Below are 23656 nucleotides of genomic sequence, written 5' to 3'. Positions count from 1 at the left end.
TTGAAATGTGTCTATTGATTGGGCCCGATCTAGGGAGGGGGGGGCAAACCGGGCAATTGCCCGGGGCGGCAAAAATGATGGGCGGCAAATTGAGAGCGGCGCGGTGTCGCGTCGGTGGCCTTCGTACGCGAGTCCAACTCGCACTTGGCCGGTTTTTGGGGCGGCCCATTATTTTACCCGGAGCGGCGAAATAGCTGGATCGAGTGCTGTTAATTGCACGTTAAGGTTATTAACTATAATAATTTATGTATGGAAATGTAGTAAATGAAAAACTTTTCATTAATTTCAGATTTTTAGGTCCCTGTACTAGTTTGCAACATTTTAGTCTGCAGGCAATGGTTGTTAAGGAGATTTAAGGAGGAGGTATGGGATTATGAGAGGTGCGGCCACTAAGGGAAAATCTGATCAAGTGAGGTGGTATACAGGCTACAGCTGGCCTGTACACACTACACAGGGTGTACAGGGTGTAGCAAGACAAAGTAATATAATACTTATGTGTGTATGTATAAAGATTCGCATCCACTGGATCGGAATCGGAGCGTACGCAGCGGACGGATTTGTTGCCTAAGCCTTGTGGATTAAATCTGTTTTATTGTTTTGCAATGATGAAAAACTCAAAGCAGATATTATGTTACTACCGCGCGCGTTGTGAAGATTCAAATACGGCCCAATTGGGCCGTCTGTTGTTTAGTCTGCATCGAGCGCAGTCACGAACGTGCTGCGTCTTGTCTTACCTAAAGAAATTGAAAATGACGTCGTGCGTGTATCGAAAATGTACCAATTATGACTCGAAAGTAAACAAAACACATGGAATCTCTTACCACATATCTTGATTGTAATAAATACCTCGATTGTTTACATTTTCAATTATTTTTTGAACAATCTAGAAAAAATCGAATTTTCGTCATAGCTCAGGCAAAGAAAGAGACAGCGATACGATTCGACGTTTAAAAATAGAACTATCTCTTTTATGTAAATGGTTTTTCGTATCTTTTGTTTCACTAATCTCTCAAATTTGTCAATGTTGGCAATTTTGAATTTGAATATTGTTCGGAACTCGGAAGAGATTTAAGCCGGAAAATAGTATGGACGTAACATATCTGTATAAGTAGAATATCATTGTTGTTTTGTGTTTATTTAGCTATGTACAATAATTTTTATTGAAATAAAACATTTATTTGAGCTCATTTCTTTTTATTTTTATTTTTGGTATGTTTAAAGTGGAAGGTTTTGCACTTAAAAATTTTAACTTTAGTTTCAATTTAAAAAGTAATAAATGTTAATTTTTTTTCTTCTAAGTCCGACCTCTTTGCGAGTGGGAAGCTTGCTACGGGCCATCTACGGGCTACCCCGACAAGCGACGCCAACATCAATCGCCGGGGGAAGAAACGCGCCATGCATTTTTGCCTCCCTGGCACCGGGGCCGGTGCCGGGCCGGCACGGCTAGTCGAAAAACGCCCATTCGGAGTTCGGACACAGCGTAAACAAAGATTTTCTTTGGGAGTTGGGAGTAGTTGGGAGTCCCAACTGTGTCCCAACTTGGGAGACAGTGAGTAGCACTGACCAGTGTTCGTTTCGTCCATAGACGATAAACACTTCACTGTCTATGGCAATGCATCATCCTTCAAATTATTTTGACAAATGACAATCAAATTTGACATTTCTTCAAGCGACTCCACCCTGCGCCAACGCTATTCAAAACTTTTAAAATATTTTTAACAATCTTGATTCTTGAGCTAGTATTCAATAAAGATAATTCGTTATCTTGTAAAAGTTGTATGAGTGAAACATGTGTATATAATTGTTTATTATTACTCTTGATTTGTAGAAACGAGTCGGATAGTAAAGTTATTCCTCACACTGAAGTTCTGTTATGTTTTGAACATTAATTTACTGAGAATATAGCAGGTAAGTGCATATCTATTTCTTCACTTTCATAAAGCAGAAGATTTGATTTTATTACGCATTCATTACTTTTAATTCCAAAGTCTTTTAAATATAAAGAAGTTGTATGTTTAAAAAAAATCATTTTCTGAAAAGACTTGTAAGTCTTTTCAGAAAATGATTTATAACATAAAGTATGTTATGTTTTATTAGATTCTTGTAGCTAGAATCTTTATTGCATATTTTATAACTTGGCTTTGATTGAAATGATTATTCAATATATACTTGATTTATTTTACTTCCTATGTAGCTTGGTGGATATAAGATAGTTATTTCACTGTTGGAGATCATATTTTACAAGTAACAGTTTTATTATGGTTAGGAATTAGTGATGTGTAGTGATTCTGAGTATTATCTGCGATCAATCCACGGATTATAAGCAGATGTGGTGAACTGATGTTGGCGGTTCAGAGATTCCTATCCAGTGACTGGAACTCTACATTATTTTATTTTTCCTTTATTCTCTGAATCTTTTATCAAGGTCTAGGACAAGGGTGGCCAACCTTTACAACACTTAGGCCGAAATTCAGAATTAGAATTTTACCCTGGGCTGCACTACCAAATTTTATTTATACTTGTAGTGGAATGAAAGTCAAAATCGGAGAAAAATTTTTCCTATTAGAATTAGCTATAGCTTTTATTTTAAAAGTAAAAGAAAAGAAATGTTTGTTTGCTTTTTATAGTACCTATGATAAGGTAATTTTAGTATTAACTTTTTTTACTTTAAAAAAATGTGCTCGGCTCCGCGGGCTACAAGGTAACAGACAGCCAGCAGCATGTGGCCCGCGGGCCGCGTGTTGGTCACCCTTGGTCTAAAATGTTATGTTGTTTCAGTCTTTTGTGACATTCAGAAGATTCTGAGTGAGATCGCTGGGATGGATACCCAAGCGAAGCTTGTATTTTGAACAAGATTGATAATTGTTCTAGCAAACTTTTTGCCAATAACATACAATAATTGTTATTAGGACTTTACCTTCCTAGGACTCCTAGGAAATGACTCCTTAACTCTACAATTTTTAAGTAAATTCTGTATTTTGTAATCTTTTTAGGAATCTTAAGATTATTTAACCTTCTTAAAGAATTACCGGTAATAAGTCACTTCAATGTAAATTATTTATAATCTGAACTATGATCTACATGTTGCACTCTTCATTTCCTCCTTCCCTCCTTAGGTCCCCACAAAACAGTCCATGGGAGATAATATTTCTGGTCTAATTTGTGTAGAAAACAAAAAATCTAAGGCCTTAAAATTTCCATGCTGTTAAAAGGCTTGAAGTTAATGAATATTAAATGGTATTTGTTAGATTATAAAAAAAAAAAACAACCTTCCGAAACCTATACTAAAATGCCCGCAACTCCATTGTGCAAAAATTCTTTTATCACGCGGAAACTATGCAACGGATTTTGCTGCGGTTTTCTTTAATAGATAGAGTGATTGAAGAGTCCGAATAAATTGCGGGACGTAGCTTTTGCGGCGGCACCGGCCAATGCGGGCCACGGGTAGTATAAATTAAGTAGAATACAAATGAAATCTACTGAATCGATTTTAATCATTTTTTCAGTGAGTGACATAGGCTATAAAGTATAATACATTTTATACCCATGCAAAGCCGGGGCGGGTCGCTAGTTCATTATACACTATCAAGCCCCATAAGGACATCTGAAACAACCAATTTTTATGAAACCTATAATCAGAATAAATGTTAACAACAACCATTTTATGTTTACATTTATTCATGTTATTTTTTTCCAGAATCCATATTTATATTAAAAAAGTATGTTTTTTTATTCATTTAACATGTTACAGTAATTTAACAAGAAACAAACTTGTTGTCTGTCTCTACTCTTCACGCCCAAGCCCAGTGGCTTCGGTTCAGTAACCGATTTTGCTGGGTATGGAAAGATTTGAGTCCCGGGAAAGGAGATAATTATTAATAATCCCCGAAAAATGTACATCTCGCGCCAAAAACGGAGTTGCGGACGTCGTCTAAGTTCTAGATAATTGGAAACATTATTTCGAAAATTGAATTGAATTTAATTGAAATCGCGTATCCTTATAAAAATATCCTTCGGTGCAACCGTTCCCACAGTAAAGCGTGTGAACTGTATTGTTCAAGTACAATTCAGTTAGTGTTGCGAAACACTTCATTCATCTCGGTGACGGTGCCGCGGTGGTCTCACAACCTTGTCGCGCTGTAAGGGCCAGGCCACATCGCTGCATTGCGGCGACGCGACGTCGACAACAACGCATAGCAATGTTATCAAATAAATTAGGGCCTGTTTTACCACCTCCTGATAAGTGCCGGATAGGCATTTGACGTGGGAGAGCCATGCTTCGGCACGAATGGGCTCGACTGGAGAAATACCAAGGGCTCACAGGAAACCGGCGTGAAACTGCGTTTGCGCTGTGTTTCGCCTAGTGAGTGAGTTTACCGAAGGCCCAATCCCCTACCCTTTTTCCTTCCCTACCATCCCCTACCCTTTTCCCTTCCCTACCCTCTCCTATTTCCTTCCCTACCATCCCCTGTTCCCTTCCCTACCCTCCCCTATTACCCTATTCCCTCTTAAAAGGCCCGCAACGCACCTGCAGCTCTTCTGATGCTGCGAGTGTTCATGGGCGACGGAAGTTGCTTTCTATCAGGTGATCCGTTTGCTCGTTTGCCCCCTTATTTCATAAAAATAAGGCTATCCACCCCTTAACTTGACAGACAAAAAAATTGTGGATAGCCTATATTCTGGCACTTTATCAGGAAGTGGTAAAACATTCATGAAATTTAGTATATAGGGGGTTTCGGGGGCGATAAATCGATCTAGCTAGGAATCATTTGTAGAAAATGTCATTTTATTCGTGTTTTATCGAATACCGAGCAAAGCTCGGTCAAACAGCTAGTAAGTAATAATGTTAGTACGTATTAGTTCCCATCCGTATACGTGTTACATTTTTTCCTTTCTTTTTACAAAGTGTAAAGCAATTAGCAATTTGTTGATAGCAGATTTCGCTGGTTCTGTCGCAGATTTCTACGATGCGACGTCGCAATGCGCTGTTGTGGTTTGACCCTAACACGTAACACCTTCGAACCCTACAATAGGCTCTGTTTTAGCACATTAGCACTTGAAACAAAGAAGTATGTCCGAAATTGTACCTATAGTCGAGGGCATGAATCATAAGCTGGTGCCTACCAAAGAATCTTTAACAAAACATTCAAAATTTTACGTATCAAGACTCAAGAGACAAGGTTTTTACTAGAAGGTTAGGTCAGGTTAAGTTAAATACCGGCTAAATCGAAAGGATTCTGTATATTTACAGAACAGCATTTTTAGGGTTCCGTACCCAAAGGGTAAAAACAGTACCCCATTAGTTATTACTGAGACTTCGATGTCTGTCCGTCTGTCTGTCTGTCTCCAGGCTGTAACTCAAAAACGGTAATAGTTAGAGGGTTATTATTTTCACAGATTATGTAGGTATATCTGTTGCCGCTATAACAACAAATACTAAAAGCAAGATAAAATGAATATTTAAGGGGGCTCCCATACAACAAACGTGATTTTTTTGGCCTTTTTTGTTCTATAATCTATATAAATAATGGCAACAGGTAGGTACTTGAATTTTTCTCGAAGGCCTTAGTTATATGTGTACTTTAATATTTAATAATAATCTCTAAATAGTATAAAACAAAGTCGCTTTCCGCTGTCTGTATGTATGTGTGTATGTATGCTTAGATCTTTAAAAGTACTCAACGGATTTTGATGCGGTTTTTTTTAATAGATTGAGTGTTTCAAGAGGAAGGTTTATATGTATAACATATGCATAATATGGTAGAGAAACACTGATAATTTTAGAGGTTTCTAATGTTATGTCGTAAATAAATTCATTTTTTTGCGTTTATATTGCAAACGCTGGCTAAACCCTACGAGATAGATCAAAATAATGTACTACAGTATTGTACACCTTAATTAGGTAAACAAAAAAGTCTGCGATGGTATATGTCTATTTCTTAGGGATAACTCACAATAGTCATTTTTGTTCTTTACTTTTTACGAAAAATAATGGCTTATTTACGAAGCGATTTTAACAATTTACAACATTAACCCTTATCCAAATAAACATGTTTGGAAGCTAAGACATTAAATGTAGATTATAATTGTCTTTTACACTATACAATTTCGATCAATACTTTAGAAGTTTTCAAACGTATAAACTTACGCGGAATCAAAAAATATGTCGCGCGGCGGCGGCCGAGGGACATAGCGGTTACGGCGGAACCGGCCGGGGGCTCTCATAAGCTTCGGGCTTATGTTATTGTAGTAGATAGTGTATTTCGTCATTGTGTGGTTGTGCAGACGGTAACGCAGAGGAGCAACCACAGCGCTTTCTTTCAGATATTCATTGTTTCTGGTTCTTTGGTTTCTGAATTGTCGATAAAAATATATTTGACTTGGTTAGAAAAACGGACTTTTGTTTTTGCTTTGCGATTGGGTTATTTGTTGCTTTGTGGGTATTACTATACGATCATGCCTGGAAGACGTCGTCGTTCGAACATAGGTCGTAGTACAGTGAATGCCAAAAGAGCACGTTCAGCAAGAGATGAAGAATCGTCAACGGAACGTGAGACTCGCCTCAGCCAGAATAGTGATAGAAATCGGATACAGAGAGAAAGAGAATCGTCTGTAGAGCGTGAGGCTCGCCTCAGTCGGAAAAATGATAGAATTCGGATACAGAGAGAAAGAGAATCGTCTGTAGAGCGTGAGGCTCGCCTCAGTCGGAAAAATGATAGAATTCGGATACAGAGAGAAAGAGAATCGTCTGTAGAGCGTAAGGCTCGCCTCAGCCAGAATAGTGATAGAAATCGAATACAGAGAGAAAGAGAATCATCTGTAGAGCGTGAGGCTCGCCTCAGCCAGGATAGGGATAGGCATCGAATACAGAGAGCAAGAAAATCATCCGCACAGACACATAGCAACACCGAACAAAACGAACAACCAAACAGCCACAGACCCGAGAGAGTAACTAATTCATGGGTAAATAAAGAAAATTCTGCCAATTTTTGCGAAACTTTTATCGTTTACGCAGCACAATAGTAAAAATCACCCGATTTTGGAACATTCTTCATTGGTGCTCCGCTTCTATTGGTCTTAGCGTGATAATATATTATAGGCTACATCCTACTAATATTATAAAGGCGAAAGTTTGTTTGGATGTATGGATGTGTGGATGTATGGATGTTTGTTACTCTTTCACGCAAAAACTATTGAACGGATTTTAATGAAACTTTACAATAATAAAGCTTATACATCAGAATAACACATAGGCTACAATTTTAACCGACTTTCAAAATGGGAGAGGTGTTATGTTCGTTTTCTTATATTCAACGATTATTCCGCCGTATGTTACCCGATTTTTATATTCACAAAAGTGGTGATCTGATGAAGGATCCATAAGTAATCGAGGGAACTCCTCAAAACTTATAGGGAAACGTGTGGTGACTTCGGTTTCGTGAGAAGTATTCTAAGCATATGCTACCAACAAGTAAGATTTTGCACCGAGATATACCTGGTATACCGTGGTTCGGAAGGTGCTGAGAGAACTCCTGATTCTTTATAGATACAAGTTTGGGAGTTTCGGCGTTGTTTTAAGAACAGGAACCATATGCTACTATGCAAATTACATTCATCATCATCATCATCACTACCATATTATACCATTTCATAGTCTTTTAGATCGAGACTCGAGTTTGTCAAGCGATAATTAAAAAAAATCTTTATTTTATTTCTAAAAATAATTTGACGACCTCTGTGGCTCAGTGGTGAGCGCGTTGGTAGCTCAAGCCGGAGGTTGCGGGTTCAAATCCCGCCGACGGAACAAAAAGTTTTCAAAGTTCCTGGGTCATGGATGTGTATTAAATATGTGTATCATATAATAAAAATCTTAAATATATGTATAGTATAAAAGTATTAAATATATTTCCGTTGTCTGGTACCTGTAACACAAGTCCATCAGGTACTTACCACGGGGCCAGACTGACGTGGTGTGAAGCGTCCATAGATAAAAAAAAATCTATACCTACCTAATATAACAACATTGAAGAGTATGATTTCTTGAACGCGTCAATCTCAGGAACTACAGGTCCGATTTAAAAACTTATCTCAGTGTTAGATTGATCATTTATCGAGTAAGACTATAGGCTATATTATATAATATATTATCACGCTAAGACTAATACGACCGAAGAAACTCAGGAAAATGCGGGAAAAACGGGGAAAATATTTTTTATGGGAAAATGTACGGTTTCTGTAAAATTCCTAATTTACGCGGGCGAAGCCGCGCGTGACATCTAGTATTAAAATAAATTAAAAAATAAGGGAGGCTCCCATACAAAAAACACAATTTTTGGCCTAATTTTGCTCTATAGTAGGGAGTAGGGACCCTTCGCGTGCGCGAGTCCGACTCGCACTTGCCCGATTATTATGATTCATGAATTATGATACAAAACCAATCCCTATTATTTGCTGTTCGAATGTTATCAAGACCAAGAGGTGTTACGCCAGCTTGTTAAATGATTTTTAAAAATTACTTGTTATTTTTCAAACGTAAATAGGTAAGAATTTAATCGTTTGTAAATTTTTTCACACGAAGATTTTTCCAGACGTTATTAATAAGCACATTTTCATGGTCATGATCACATAAGTGGTTTGTCGACCTTTATTTTATAATATTGTAGTAGTCAATACCGACAAACATTATTAAGGTTAAGCAAACTATAACTATAGGTCTACCAGGATCTGATGGCAAAAAAGGGAAAAAAGAAATTGACTCTACCAATACTGAGGAAATTGAAGCAAAACGTTTGATACTTTTTTTCCTTATAGCGGCTGATTCTGTGTGTGATACATGCAAATATAAAAAATATCCAAATCATTGGATATTTTTTGAAAATCTTCCATCCGCCATGAGATCCTGGTAGACCTATACTAAGCTACAAACCCCTGTTAAGGTTTAATTTCAGAGAAGAATTTAAAAAATACAATTCCCTTATCAAGAAATAAGAATAGAATAGGAAAGTAGGAAATGCTTACAATGAAGTATGAAAATCACGTACTAATCATAATTATCATCGCATCGCGATAAACTGAATCGTGTATATTAGGCCGCACGCCCATTAGCCTAGTAAACGAATGATTCTGATGATTCTGCTTGGAAAAGTCGAAAGCAGAAATTTTGACTTTGGTACCTTGTTTAGACTAGTTAGGAGATAAACATACAAATAGTCCCTCCGAGGTGAGCCCGATGGAGGGGGGAGGGGGGGGGGGGGGCAAAGAAGGTCCCGTTTTAAAAGTCGCAGTGGGCGATGGCTAAAAAGCCAGCGACAGCCAGTCTTTTTATAAAAACTGAAAGTTCTCCTGCTTATGAAGTTATGACCCCTTTAGAGGTAATGCTCTATCCACACATGCCGCCGACTTCAGTTGCAAGGCAGGCTGAAACCCGGCGGCAAACCCGGCGGTATAAGCCGGCAGCATGTGTGGATGCGCCATAAGAACGACCAGCAACTATGGAGTTTCGGTCGCGGTTACTTTAGCAAGTATCCAATTCTGAAGGTCCCGTCTACCTGAGTCCTGACCTAAATGACGAAAGTCTGGCTGTCGCTGGCTCTTACTCTATTATGAAACCTTCAAAAACAGAATATTATGTCCGCAACCTCTATTCTAGCTCTTAACCTACTTTGTCCATGTGAATTGGACGTATGTTATGTGTATGGTATGCTAATTATAGTGCGGCCTTTACTAAAACAAATGAAACGTATTTTTGGCCGTGGAACAATAAGTTTTTTGTGAATAACGACACTTTTCACAGACGAAAATGTTTTTGTTTAGATCGTGCAGTTATATTATTCTTGTGCAACACTGAGGTAGGTACATAAAATAATTTTTAAGAGAGCAATATGTTGTGGAGTTAAAAATTAAAATTGATACCCATTTAAGAGGATAATATTCTAATTTCGAGTGTCATAAAATTGGAAAATGGGACGTCCGGACGACCAAGGATAATTGAGTTTGAGTAATTCTCAGAAATTCAAGCTATTTGAAAGGGTAACTCGAAGAACAGAATAAAAAAGTGAGATAAAACGATTTTTAGTGCTAGGGGAATAGATAGTGTAACATCTCTTAATAATTTGAATTTTTAACTTCTAGTCAGCCTACCCCTATAGGCTATAGTAATATAAATATATGCTTTTATGGGCACCCCATTAGGTATATTATGTCATATTATGGGACATGGCAGCGCTTCATAAATAACTTAAATCACGGATTAATAATAAAACTCAATAAGGAGTAATCCTTACTGACTTTTTCTTATTTCTTGACCAGGCACAAAACTTTTTTTTTCAGAGCAACGATGAAAACTCGGAGTTTGGCCGGCAACTGCGGCATCGGCGTGTTCGTGATCGCTCTTGTGACGGTGGCCGTGGCGTTCGGCACGCCCAACTGGCTTGTCAGCGACTACAGGATACGGGGCGCTAGATTGGACAGGTCAGTTGTTCCACTTGCCCTAATGACACACTTGCGACGACATTGTTTTAAGCATTGTCCAACTAGGAGCAGTTTATTACTGAAATCTTCATGCTCTTTAGCCCACTTGAAATTAACGGTTTATCTCGTTCCAACTAAATAATCGGCCAAGTGCTAGTCGGACTCGCGCACGCAGGGTTCGTCGCGACAGGATACGGGACGCTTGATTGGACAGGTCAGTTGTTCCACTTGCCCTAATGACACACTCGCGACGATATTGTTTTAAGCATTGTCCAACCAGGAGCAGTTTATAACGGAATCTTTATACAGGATTTAACAAAACTAAGTGATAGGTTTCTAAACACACTAGGCCGAAAATACGCGGCCGAAGTTCGGCATAATTACGCCTGCAAATTGCAACACCATGCCGAAATTACGTCGTGTTATATTGTATGCGTAGCGTATTGCTGACGTAATCATACCGAACTTCGGCCGCGTATTTTCGGCCTAGTGTGTTTAGACACTAATACTTTAGGATGTGTATGTGTCCCTTGTATAGAGTTTACTATAAAAGTAGCAGCGCTGAAAAGGATTTTTTCGGTTTAAATAAAAGATGATGTGACACCACATGCCAAAAAATTAATGAATTAGGTACTACAATATATTCTCAATAAACTAACTAACTTTCTGCTGTAAACAGCTGTATAATGGTGTCTGAATAGTACATACGGTACCTAATGCCATAATCGAAGGCCTTTTCTTCCGGCATGGTTTTTCGACAATATTAAACAAAATAATATTTCAGGCTTGGACTATGGAGTCACTGCTTCAGGTCTCTACCTGATCCTCTGGACCAGTACCAGAGACGGTTTTTCGTTGGCTGCCGTTGGGTGTATGATCCCTTCACAACCGGATATGATAGGATTCGGGGCTACCTTCTTCCAGGTATTTTTGATTTTACGTGTTCTAACATTATGCTATTTTGTCCCTTGCTTGTGCGATGCGACCTATCGATTCGATTTATCGTTCGATCGTTAAAGTGCATTGCATCTCTGAAATATCTTAAACCATTGCATCGTAGCGACGAATCCAACTTTGTCTGCAGTTGAAAACTTAAAATTTCAACTAGATAAACATTCTTATTTTTAACCGACTTCAAAAAAAGGAGGTTATTAATTCGACGCGTATGTATGTAATATTCCAGAACTGCCTAGTTTTCGTATATATGTTAGTCTATATCAGCGTCTGAGCAAATTTGCCAAAAGGAGGTTATTAATTCGACGCGTATGTATGTAATATTCCAGAACTGCCTAGTTTTCGTATATATGTTAGTCTATATCAGCGTCTGAGCAAATTTGACAAATTTCAAAAGTGTATGTATGTTTTTATGTTTGTGTTCGCATATCTCTGGAAATACAAGTCCGATTTAAGTAATTATTGTTTTGTTGTACTATGTATTGTTCAACTTAGGGAATAGTGCAAGTTTCATCAAAATAGGTGCAGTAGTTTTTGAGATACGGAATTCTAATTATCAATTACGTACAATTTTGAAGTCGGTTTTATCTTTTTAAAATATTATTATAAATTGACATTTCTTTTCTAGGTTTCATGATCGCAACGCAGTTCTTCTTCACGATATGCCTGATCGGTGTTATAATATCGACGGTGCTAGTGCTAATATTCTTCCTGTGCGCGGGGCCGGAACAGCGCCGTTTTATTTTGCTAATTAGGAGCATAGGATACACTATGCTTATAGCTGGTAAGATTAAAAAAAACCTCATTTATTTAATACTGGTTCTACATTATGAAATATTTGAAAGGAAAAAGTAGGGAATGTCACATTTATTTTTCTAAACTCTGTTGAAGGCAAATCTTTGCCTATTTTAATTAGTTGACTGGACTATTAAATAGACATAAGATAATGTCAATGGTAATGCTTTTCTTAGATAATGGCAATGGTAATACTTTTCTGTAGCTTACAAAACTTTTTTTTTCAGGAATAAGTGGATGTATAGCAGTTATAGTATTCGCGTGCTTCGGCAACTCGGATGGCTGGATGCCAGACCATGCTAACAATTACCTAGGTAATTATCATTATACTATTTCTGTTTTATCATAAGTGGAACAAGCATAATTTCAACATACCGGAAATTTCAATTTTTGTAAAGGACATTTTGGCGAAAATGAATTTTAAACTATGTATACGAGTATAATTAGTATGCATATTATATGATATTTCCGGTAGCGATAATACTAATACAGAATATTAAATAATTTTGCATATTTTGCTTTAAATTATTTTAATTTTCGTATCAGTAACGGATATGATAATAAGAGTACGCAGCGCCACATATGCGCTTAGAATTAAAGCTATCCAACAAGCGCACACACAAATTACTTTTACGATTTTTTAACGTTTACGGCGCGCTTTTTTACTCTAATACTTTTTTTGTCAGGATGGTCATTCGGCCTTGGAGTTGTCGGTTCAGTGGCGTGCATCGTGTGCTCAGCTCTGTTCCTTACGGAGGCCAACATTCAGGCGAAGAAACGTAAGAGACTAAAAGAATCACAAGCTCGATTTGAATTAGAATATGAGTCGAAAGCTTAAACGTCACACTGATTGTCTATGGGAGTTAAAACCCTTGCCACGTTAAAACAAAGTGATATTTAAGAGTTTATTTCTTGAGTTGGCAAATCTCTGAAGATTTAAAAATACATAAATATATCACAATGTATTTAAAGGTTTTTAGTTTTTACTTTTACTTATAGTCTGTGAAGAAAGTGAAGAAATTAAAAAGTGGCAACATCATAGGTAGTGTCATCCCTTTCCAATCAATATAAGGCCCGTATAAATAGTATTATATAGTACTTAAGATGCGACCCGGTCTCAAGACGCCGTTCGGCTCTATGATTGGTCCAAATTTTGACAGCCAACCAATCACAGAGCCTGAACCGTGTCTTGAGACCGAGATGCATCTTGAGTACTGAACTACTGACTATTTATACGGGCCTAAGAAAAAAGGGATGACACTCCGATGTTGTCACTTTTTATATTTTTTCACTTTTTTGACAGACTATAGCTGAGTTTTGCCTTAAACGATACAATCATTAACGTCTTTTCTAGTTTTACGAAATAAATTGTATCGGTGCTCTGTGGCAAGGTTTTATGAAAAAAAAAAAAGGTTCGATTGCATTTTTAGTGTAAGTTTATTCACGAATGTGCCACTTTCATATTCATTTTTTAAGACTAACAATATATTTATAGCTTAATTATTGTTTTTAGTTAGAAGCGACTCACATCACATTCCAATGCGAGTATCCAAATAGTCTACACGACACCACCGAGTTCACTTTGTCGAGGATATCTAAGTACCTATAGTATGTATATTTGTATAATACATATCAATAGTTCCCCACACAACTGTTATGCACATAGTATAAGATGATATAGTTAAGTGCTAAGACAAGTTTTTTAACTTGTAGATAAAATGGTTTTTGAAAATTTGTAATTAACCTTAATTATAATATTATCTTAAGTAGCACTCATCAATTGTCTTGATAAAAATAAATCATAAAAATGTACGAAAATGTTTGGTGGACATTTAAAAGAGTTTTACAATAAACAATTGTGTTTTACTACTTTCGTTAACATAACGAAGAAATACGAATTATACCTCAAATAATTATTACGAGGTTACTTTAATCAAGATCTGGTTATACAATTATTGTAATATTGGTTAAGTCTAATGTAAGTATATTCATATCTTAGACAATAATAAAAAAAAACTTGCGCAAAATAAAGACACAGGATAACTAAAACTTAATATTCTGTGTAACTAACTATTATTGTCTAGTGGTCATACTCCGAGACATTTCATGATAACTAATAACTATACTGTACTCGGCGAAACATGGCGGTAGCGGTCATTGACTCCCTGTCAAAAACTTGTCATTTTCTCTATAAACCGCTATTGACAGTGAAGTGTCAGATGATGTCATTTCGATTATGCCTGTATTATGCTGCCATAAAAATGACACAGGACAACTAAAACTTAATATTCTGTGTAACTATTATTGTCTAACGTTCATACTCAGAAACATTTCATGATAACTAATAACTATACTGTACTCGGCGAAACATGGTGGTAGCGGTCATTGACTCCCTGTCAAAAACTTGTCATTTTCTATATAAACCGCGATTGACAGTGAAGTGTCAGATGTTGTCAATCGCGGCTTTGTGTAGAAAATGACAAGGTTTTGACGGGAGTCAATGACCGCTACCGCCATATTTCGCCGAGTACAGTATAATAGACATTAAGTTAGTGAATACTTTAACAGAATAGTAGCTTATAACTTATTTATCATTAAATGTCTTTAAGTGTGACCATAAGACGTATTATAAAGCCGTGCAAGATAGGACTAGCGAAAAGACTATCACAACTATATACGCATAAATGTAAGGTAGTTAAGTACCTAAGTAGTAATGACATAATGTGTTCAGTATTGAATCTTAAAAACTTTTATATAATTTGTGTAAAAAAATGACGACCTCTGTGGCTCAGTGGTGAGCGCGTCGGTAGCTCAAGCCGGGGGTCGCGGGTTCGAATCCCGCCGACGGAACAAAAAGTTTTCAATGTTCCCGGGTCTGGATGTGTATTAAATATGTGTATGATATAATAAAAATCTTAAATATATGTATAGTATAAAAGTATTAAATATATTTCCGTTGTCTGGTACCTGTAACACAAGTCCTTTTGGTACTTAGCACTGGGCCAGACTGACGTGGTGTGAAGCGTCCATAGATATTATTATTATTATTAATTTAATTGAATGTATGTCAAATGTATCACAATGAATCACAATGTTAAATCTAATAGGATTTATGGTTGAATGTCTGTCACCAATTTTTGGTGACTTGTTTCAAGGCAGATTTATATGCGTCCGCGCGAACGAGCGGTAGGTAAGCGGTTTGGCCGCTACACCGCAAGATCACAAGCAATAGTATGTAACGAATTATTTCAATAGTAGTCGCATGTACAGTCCGTCAAGAAAGTGAAGAAATTAAAAAGTGGCAACATCGTATTGTCATCTTTTTTTTCTAAAGGGATGACACTACGATGTTGCCACTTTTTAATTTCATCACTTTTTTGACAGACTGTAAATCAAACCTTACGCCAAAAATCTACTTGTATTCTGCATAAATTTTTCTTTAAGCCGAAATTGCCTCGATTAATACACTCATTTGCCTTTTATAATCATTAAAATCTTCAAAGTTGCCTCTTTTTTACGTGAATCTTTAAAGGAGATACTATTAGTGTGAATATGTCTCCATAGTCTAAGTTTATTATTTTTAATACCTTGCCTTGTTTTTAATTTGCAAGTGTATAACATTTGCTTCAAGACAAAGAAATTAAGATGAATTGACATTTGAAGTCTACGGATCTATAGTGTTAAAGCAATATATTATTCTTCTATTTCTTATTTACTTATGCTTAAATGTTATTATAGACTGATCATGATATAATCATCAAAATAAATATTTTAAAGTAACAACTACTTAAGTGTCGAAACCGTCCATCTCTAAGCTTTAATGCAGCTATCTTTATAGTTTATATATTGACTGTTTCCGTCCATGTTGCAGTACTAATAATGCTTTTTATATAAGTAATTAAATCTTCGACCTAAGGCTTTTTTATTTTAATGACATTAGTTTTATTGATTTTATATTAACGATTGTATCATTGTAATGTAAATTACAAATAAACTTACTTTTATAGTAGGTATAGTTATTTTTTTAATCTCCCTTTTTAGGGTAAATTGATCCCGTTTAAAGTGTATAAACGGGACCCTATTACTGAGACTTCGATGTCTGTCTGTCTGTCCGTCTGTCTGTCTGTCTCCAGGCTGTAACTCAATAACCGCTATAGCTAGACTTATGATTTTTTTTATAGATTATGTATTTCTGTTGCCGCTATAATAACAAACACTAAAAACAGAATTAAATTTAAATTTAAGGGGGTTCTGCCATACAACACGTAACTTTTTTTACCTTTTTAGCTCGTAATTATTAATGGCAACAGCTAGGTAGGCACTTAATTTATTTTATTTGTACTAGTCTAATAATAATTTATAATAAAAGTAAAATAAATATTTTAGGGGGGCTCCCATACAAAAACACAGTTTTTCGTCTATTTTTCTTCTATAACTGTACGGAACCCTTTGTGCACGAGTGCGACTCGCATGGCCGATTATTTCCCACTATTTAGGATAAGTAAGTAAGTAGTTAAGCCTGTTACAGGTCACGGGTAGAAAGGCTTACAATTATATCATGATAATAGTGAAAGTTTAAATAAATAAGTGAAAAATAAAATTTTTAGAAAAATAATAAATATCAATTATCCTCTGGTGTGCCCGGCGAATCGAGACGGTAGCGGTTTGACATATTTTTTAGTTCAGTATATTATTATGAAAAATACTCTCACTGTATTCAGTTAAGACAGGGTTTCTCAAACTTTCGGCTCCACGAACCCCTGTTAAATTTTCAGTTATATTAAAATCCCGTCCCCCTCCCCTTTAGGAAGGGGAATTCACCGCTTTGCGTGAGAATTCGAAATACTCTGTCTACGCCCATGGACCTAATGTAAGCCATACACGCTTCGGTCTACCGGAGAGGTCCACCTGTGCAGGTATTAGCATAGTGATTATATTCTCTTTGAGCATTAGATTATAATTTATATATAAATCGCTAAAGCAAAGGAAACAAGAACAGGAAACAAGAAGGGAAGAACAATTTTCTCTTTAGGCTGTTGCACTAAAACAAAAAAAAAACTGTTTGTCAAAGTAACTGTCACGTGACACTTGACAGTCACTTGACGATAATTGTCAAATTTGAAAAATTGTTGTGTTTTATTTTTGTCAACAAAAGTTTTTACTATAAAATAAAACTACATAAAACTTAATTAATATAGAAAATAAAGGAAAAAGTAACCCAATAATAGTTATTTGATTATAACAACCGAAAATATGACTTCTGATGCAAATAATGAATATCCCAAAGCGTCAAGTAAGTAATGGGGGGTCACGCCCTACCGCTGGAAACTTAAGTTTATATTATTTAATGTATTACAAAGTATAATTTATTCCTGTTCTAACATAGTGCACATTATTATTTGTCCGTAGATGCTACATTAATAGGGTCTACAATAACATACATTGCTGGCCTGTTTCTGCTACTGTCGTTCGCTGGTCCCTATTGGATAGAGTCCTATCCCGAAATGTTTTCGCCGTTTAAGCACATGGGCTTGTGGGAATACTGCTTTGATCGTTTTCGGTTCCCAGAGTATCAGTATGACAAATATTTCGATGGATGCCACTACATTTTTGGTGAGGTAAGTACTGAGTGAAAAGGAGTCTGTTTTCTGTTTAGTTTGATAACAATTACAATGATTTCATGTAAGTATATTATTTCGACGACCTCTGTGGCTCAGTTGGTGGGCTGTTGGTAGCTCAAGCTGGTGGTTGCGGGTTCGAATCCCGCCGACGGAACAAAAAGTTTTCAAAGTTCCTGGGTCATGGATGTGTATTAAATATGTGTATCATATAATAAAAATCTTAAATATATGTATAGTATAAAACTATTAAATATATTTCTGTTGTCTGGTACCCATAACACAAGTCCTTCAGGTACTTAGCATGGGGCCAAACTGACGTGGTGTGAAGCGTCCATAAATATGATTATTATTGCTATTTGTACATTCTATCATTTAAAGTGTTGCTGTCTAGAAGTAATTTGTATATTTTTGACAGACTTCCAAAAAAGGAGGAGGTAATTAAAAGCAATTTATGTATATTGTAGGAACTGTACAAGATTCGTGAATGGTTGTTGCCGGCGTGGCTGATGGCTGTACAGACTTTTGTCACTTTAGCTCTGATGCTTTCTTTTACTGCACAAATACTTTTGGCCTGTGTGATCATTCGACTACCTCTGCGTATCGTGTTAAGATATGAGTGGATATTTGTGAGCATTTCGTTTACACTAGTGGCATTATCAAGTAAGTAATTTTTTTTTACACAATTTCAGTTATAAATCATGACAGAAGAAATCTTTGTGAAGTACAGGCTTTTAAAATGTTTGTCTATGATTATTTCTTTTGGGTATGTAGTATACTTTTGGTGGGTCTATAGAGTACTACATTGTTTTACATAAATAAATAAATTATATAGAAGTATATAATATTAATTAATTGTTAGTATAGAATTTAATTTACTTTTTTCAGGCTTCTTTTTGTTTTTGGCTGTGGCAGTGTTTGGTGGCAACTGTTACCGCCGGGACTTTCTCATGTATCCGTCTTTCAATGTTGTATCATGGTCCTATGTCTTCTCAGTTATTGCCTTTATTTTGTTTGGTAAGTGAAAGTATTGAAAATTGTGATTTAAACAGTGAAGTTTTTTTTTGTCTAGCTTGAAAATCTGAATTGATTACAATTATTCAATTACACTTGTAAACCAATTTAAAAATCAAATTGTCAGTAACATGATTGTCAGTAAGTAAATTTTTTAAATTATAGGTATTGCCGCAATCCTCCTGTTCTTTGAATCTCGTAAGCTGTATGAGCTGCGTGCGGAGGCTAAGAACTTGGTGGCACAAATGCAGCACACCCAGCCCGAACATGCCCTGCACCAACTGAGAGACCAGCTCCATTCACAACAGCAGATAGGCTACTTTAGAAACTAATACTTAGCTAGCACTAACTACAGCAGCTTTTATATTCACTTGATGTCTGCTGTAAAACGTTTTTTTAAATTGCCAGTAGACAAATAGTAAAGATAATAATTATTTTAAGTGACACAATATGCTGTATTTTACTTTCAATGCTATACTATAAGTTATAATTGCAATAATATATTAATTTCATTATGAAGAAAGCTGGCATAATGTCATGAAATATGATAGAATAACTTTTATGCTAAGTACTCACATACGGTTTTGTTCGATAGTTTTTCTCCAAATCGAGCAATAACCACCGTGTGGACCGCAAAACTGACAGCTCGAAGGCTCGCTTCGAGCCGGCCTCAATGGAATTAAATATGTCATTTCCTTCGATTCGGAGTAAAACTATCGAGCAAAACCGTATGTGAGTACTTAGCATAATAGATTAAAATTGAATTGAATATTTTATATTGCTTACATGTTGTAAGTCAAGCAATGTCTGTTTTAATGATCTGGGTTTAAGTAAAGTAAAGTTAAGACTTATTGCTAGTAGTAAGAAGTTTTAAAAGTATACTCATTCTTTATATTCACTTGATAACTGCTATACAGCATGACTGGTGAGGAAATTATTCAGTACTCGAGGACGTGATATTTGGCTAATATATTAGTTGAAAAAAAAAATATAAAAAAATAATATCATTTGATCACTGAGTAAATGTAGCTTAAAGTTAAATAATTATTTACCCAACGCATGGACACCGTATTGACATAGACAAATAGTAAAAATAATAATTTTTCTGTTCAATATTGATACTACCTAATTATATGCTGTAGCAAATAAATCCTAATTTCAATATGAGTTAAGTAGGTCTATCATGGAATGTATTTGGTATTACTTAAATGCTGTAAATTAAGAAATAATATGTATTTTAAATATTAATGATCTGTATTTTAGTCCGTCCATTTATGACTTACTGCTAGTTATAAAATATTTTACTGGGTTTTATTTTAAGATACTGTAATTAATAATTATACCTACATGCCATGTATTTTATTTTTATGGACAATGTAATCCAATGCATAGGCATAACAATAGGTTAAAATTATTTTTATTTTTATAGAACATAATATTTTGTAATTGAAAAAAAAAACACACTTAGTTTAGGTATGAGATGCATTTATCTTTTTGTGTTTGGAAGAATGAAAATGTCTGCAAGAATTTCTGTGTTAAAATTTGCAAAAAGCACAATTTTCAGGTCATTAAGTTATTAATAATTTACAAAAATTATTAGATTGTAAAGAGGTAACTACTCTTGGCGCATCTTTTCAAGGCAATGTATAAAATAGCCTTAGCCACAAGAATTAATATTTTTCGACTTTTTGTTATACAAAATATTATATCCGTCCACACTCATGTGATAAATATAAGATCTATGACTAAGAATTATGCGAATAAAAGATTATTTTTCAATATTGGATTTTGATTTTATGATAATTTCTTCTGATTTTAAAGACATTGCTACTTATTCTATAGCAGCCTTTCCCAAAGAGGGGGTTAACGCCCCCTTGTGGGCGCTGAAGGTCTAAAGGGGGCCCAGAAAAAAAATGGGGGCGTTGTGTTTTGAGAGGAGGAGAGGCTTGGAAGGTGACTTATTTCATCTGCATTTAACATTGAAACGAAGGGGGCGCTAAAACCTAATTTGTTCTCGAATTGGGCGGTAGACAAAATAAATTTGGGAATCCCTGTTCTATAGCCATGGCACAGAATACATATTAGTACAAATAGCCATGGCTAGTAATTTCAAAGAAAGAAGGATTACGTTAAGCTTGATTCTAAAAATACGCCCCCATAAATTATATTATTATAGATAAGAATCATGAGGTATGGTCAATGGACCTTAAGCCACTAGCCAAACCTTCATTCTTTGACGCTGAATTGCGTTTTTTGTCGTTATGTGACTGGAAAACGAGCACAATATCCTCTGATGGCAAGAGAACTCGCAATCCTAAAGGAATATCTAACAGATGTATGGTCGGTCTTTCGAAATTGAAACACCAGACAAAATAGGTATTTTGTTATTAGTATGTAGGTAGGTATAGCCTGTCAAGAAAGTGAAGAAATTAAAAAGTGGCAACATCGTAGTGTCATCCTCATCCCTTTCAAATCAATCCAAGAAAAAAGGGATGACACTACGATGTTGCCACTTTTTAATTTCTTCACTTTCTTGACAGACTATACTTCACCTACTCAGTTCAACACATCAATACATCATTGATCATACAACGCAAGCAAAATTTTACACCAGTTTTCTGTGAATGTACCGAACCAAATACTGAACATAAAAAATATTTACAGCTGATTGCTGAACATTGAATCCTTTGGAAACGGTTCAAATAAAATTTAACTTACTTGGCTTCTTTAATTCGCAGCAGAGTTGTAATACATAGTCCATGGTGGCTTGAGGAATGTTCCCGTCCAGCACGACTAGTTGAGCGTTCCTGATCTTGTCTACGTGTTTCTTCACCTGAAATAAACTTTTTAGTCAATTCACAATTGTATCTAAGAAAATAAGAACGAAGATTCTAAGAGGAGAACGTTATTCTTGGTACCTATATGGTAGGTATCTAGGTATACTGCTCGTAGCAAGCGCAAGCGTTTATTCTTAAAACCATGTCGATACTTGAAAATCTACAGTAAAAACTCTATAATAAAAGTAAACTCTTTATTATGGAGTGTTAAAAATATGAACACCTAAAGGAGTGAGCACACTGAGACGGGCCGTGCCGGGGCTCAGCGTGCCGGGGCTCATCGCAAAAATCCGCCTCCATACAATTTGTATGGAAGCGGAAATCCGCTGCGCCCCGACGCAGTGTGCGATACGCGCATCCGCTTCCATACAAATTGTATGGAGGCGGATTTTTGAGATGAGCCCCGGCACGCTGAGCCCCGGCACGGCCCGTCTCAGTCAGTGTGCTCACTGCTTTACACGGTATATGTACAGTCGTGATCATAAGCGTTACATTTTAGAAGTTTTATTGTTACTAGAACGGTTCTAATATGAATATCAATGTATAAAACTTTACTACATATTTTTATGTCTAGGGGAGCACCCTCCTGGCCCCCTTTGGCGACGCCCTTGGCTAGCATTCATCTGACAAAACCCGAAAAAAGTAGGTTCGCCAACTGCCATCGCATACATTCCCCGATTGTACCTAGGTGCATAAAGGTATGTAAATCAACACTTTATTAAAACTAGCTTATAAAGCTGGCGCAGACTTTATTCAGCGTTTTTACGTCGAGACCTTTGCTATCGGAGATATCACGATAAATCATTCATAAGTACTGCGGCCACAATAAATCTATATTATCTATCTCCATTCTATGAGTTAGATAATAAACGTAATATTTTTCGGTCCAAGACAGCTGCATTTGGGCTGGGAATCTTTTCATGAATATCACAGTCTTCTATTTACTATAATGTCGGGCCCGGGATTCTAAGAGTGCCTGCTGAAAAGGAAAGATGATAGAGGTAGGGCCGGATGTATATTTTTTATGAATGATGAGTAGGTATAGGCCACTTAAATTTTGCCGTCCCTATGTACGAACTCTGCCTGCCACCATCCTAGGACGCTGCCGCTCCCCTTAGGACGCCATAGGACGCTATAGGAGTTAGGACGCTGCCGCCCATACGCCATGGCCTATACTGCCTATACATAAATCCAGAACTGGATAGAGATGCAGGGCCCCCGCTACCAATATATGTGCAATGTGTGCAATGCACACGGGCGCCATCCTCTAGGGGCGCCAAATCGCCATCTTTAGGGGCGCCAAAACCAAGGACCCAAAAAATTTGCCTAAAAGGGGTGCCAAAATCCTTTTTTTTTGCACACAGGCGCCAGTAGCCCTTACGGGGGCCCTGTAGAGATACATAATTTGAAGCGGCGCGGCGTCGGTTAACATCTCGATTTGTTTGACATCGCCGAGTCGCGTCTCGTTTAGTCTCAGTTCAGCGTAAACCATGCGTAAACTGTTTTTTTGGTTATCAAAAAAACATAACAAAAAATATTGAGGTCCTATGTCCGAAATCTTGTATCAACAAAATACTACAAATTAAATTAAAAACCAATTCGATAAACTCGTGCTAACACACAAGTCACAAGGGGGCGTCCACAAATTACGTGAGGTGTTTAAGGGGGGGAGGGTGTCGAGTCAAATCTCATCTAATCTCACGTTGGGGAGAGGTCTCGGCAAATCTCACGAATTTTTTTTCTCTCATTGCTACAAGAAAAATTGTACTATTTTGGTCCATTTCATCCAGATTGTACGTATGTTTAAGATTTAATCGTAAGTGTGATCGTAATACGATTATGATTATTCACTAATTCGTTCGAACGAAACTACTTTGACGTTATACGTGCTTACATCTACTGACTGTCAAACAATCCAACGCGTTTACGTAAGAAACCCACATTTTGAAAAATCTCACGTGAGATTGG

The 23656-nt window shown here is 36.5% G+C and overlaps 3 protein-coding genes across 7 annotated transcripts in view; 2 read left to right on the top strand and 1 right to left on the bottom strand.

Annotated features, from left to right (window-relative positions):
- Positions 1-23656, bottom strand: part of LOC121729211 (pseudouridine-metabolizing bifunctional protein C1861.05) — a 253194-nt gene that overhangs the window by 2501 nt on the left and 227037 nt on the right. The window contains exon 10 of the mRNA XM_042117641.1: positions 21570-21684. Within this exon, the coding sequence (XP_041973575.1) occupies positions 21570-21684 (115 nt within the window). The remainder of the gene's footprint in view (positions 1-21569; positions 21685-23656) is intronic.
- On the top strand, positions 1660-13974 carry LOC121729218. 5 transcript variants are annotated; one of them, XM_042117652.1, is made up of 7 exons: positions 1661-1908; positions 10330-10470; positions 11255-11394; positions 12053-12208; positions 12447-12533; positions 12906-12998; positions 13733-13974. In XM_042117652.1, the coding sequence occupies exons 2-7, from the start codon at positions 10337-10339 to the stop codon at positions 13774-13776; spliced, it is 654 nt and encodes a 217-aa protein (XP_041973586.1). In that variant the 5' UTR covers positions 1661-1908; positions 10330-10336; the 3' UTR covers positions 13777-13974. The 5 variants fall into 5 exon arrangements, with proteins under 5 accessions (XP_041973582.1, XP_041973583.1, XP_041973586.1 ...); XM_042117648.1 differs by lacking the exon at positions 13733-13974 and having other exon boundaries at positions 1660-1908; positions 12906-13158; XM_042117649.1 differs by lacking the exon at positions 13733-13974 and having other exon boundaries at positions 1660-1911; positions 10326-10470; positions 12906-13158.
- LOC121729216 lies at positions 17390-19457 on the top strand. The gene is made up of 5 exons (XM_042117645.1): positions 17390-17512; positions 17629-17837; positions 18305-18500; positions 18726-18854; positions 19017-19457. Exons 1-5 carry the CDS (start codon positions 17473-17475, stop codon positions 19181-19183), a joined length of 741 nt encoding a protein of 246 aa, XP_041973579.1. The 5' UTR covers positions 17390-17472; the 3' UTR covers positions 19184-19457.

The sequence above is a fragment of the Aricia agestis genome, chromosome 8, assembly GCF_905147365.1.
Source record: "Aricia agestis chromosome 8, ilAriAges1.1, whole genome shotgun sequence".
NCBI lineage: Eukaryota > Metazoa > Arthropoda > Insecta > Lepidoptera > Lycaenidae > Aricia > Aricia agestis.
Note: the sequence above shows the minus strand (reverse complement) of the source record. Positions and strands in the feature narration are given on the sequence as shown.

Bases quoted from the DNA above. Each gene is read 5' to 3' on its own strand.
- LOC121729218 (XM_042117648.1), top strand. From the start codon at position 10,337: ATGAAAACTCGGAGTTTGGCCGGCAACTGCGGCATCGGCGTGTTCGTG. The intron at 10,471-11,254 runs GTCAGTTGTTCC...ATAATATTTCAG, and splicing joins CGGGGCGCTAGATTGGACAG to GCTTGGACTATGGAGTCACT. The intron at 11,395-12,052 runs GTATTTTTGATT...TTTCTTTTCTAG, and splicing joins TCGGGGCTACCTTCTTCCAG to GTTTCATGATCGCAACGCAG.
- LOC121729216 (XM_042117645.1), top strand. From the start codon at position 17,473: ATGACTTCTGATGCAAATAATGAATATCCCAAAGCGTCAA. The intron at 17,513-17,628 runs GTAAGTAATGGG...ATTTGTCCGTAG, and splicing joins TGAATATCCCAAAGCGTCAA to ATGCTACATTAATAGGGTCT. The intron at 18,501-18,725 runs GTAAGTAATTTT...TACTTTTTTCAG, and splicing joins TACACTAGTGGCATTATCAA to GCTTCTTTTTGTTTTTGGCT.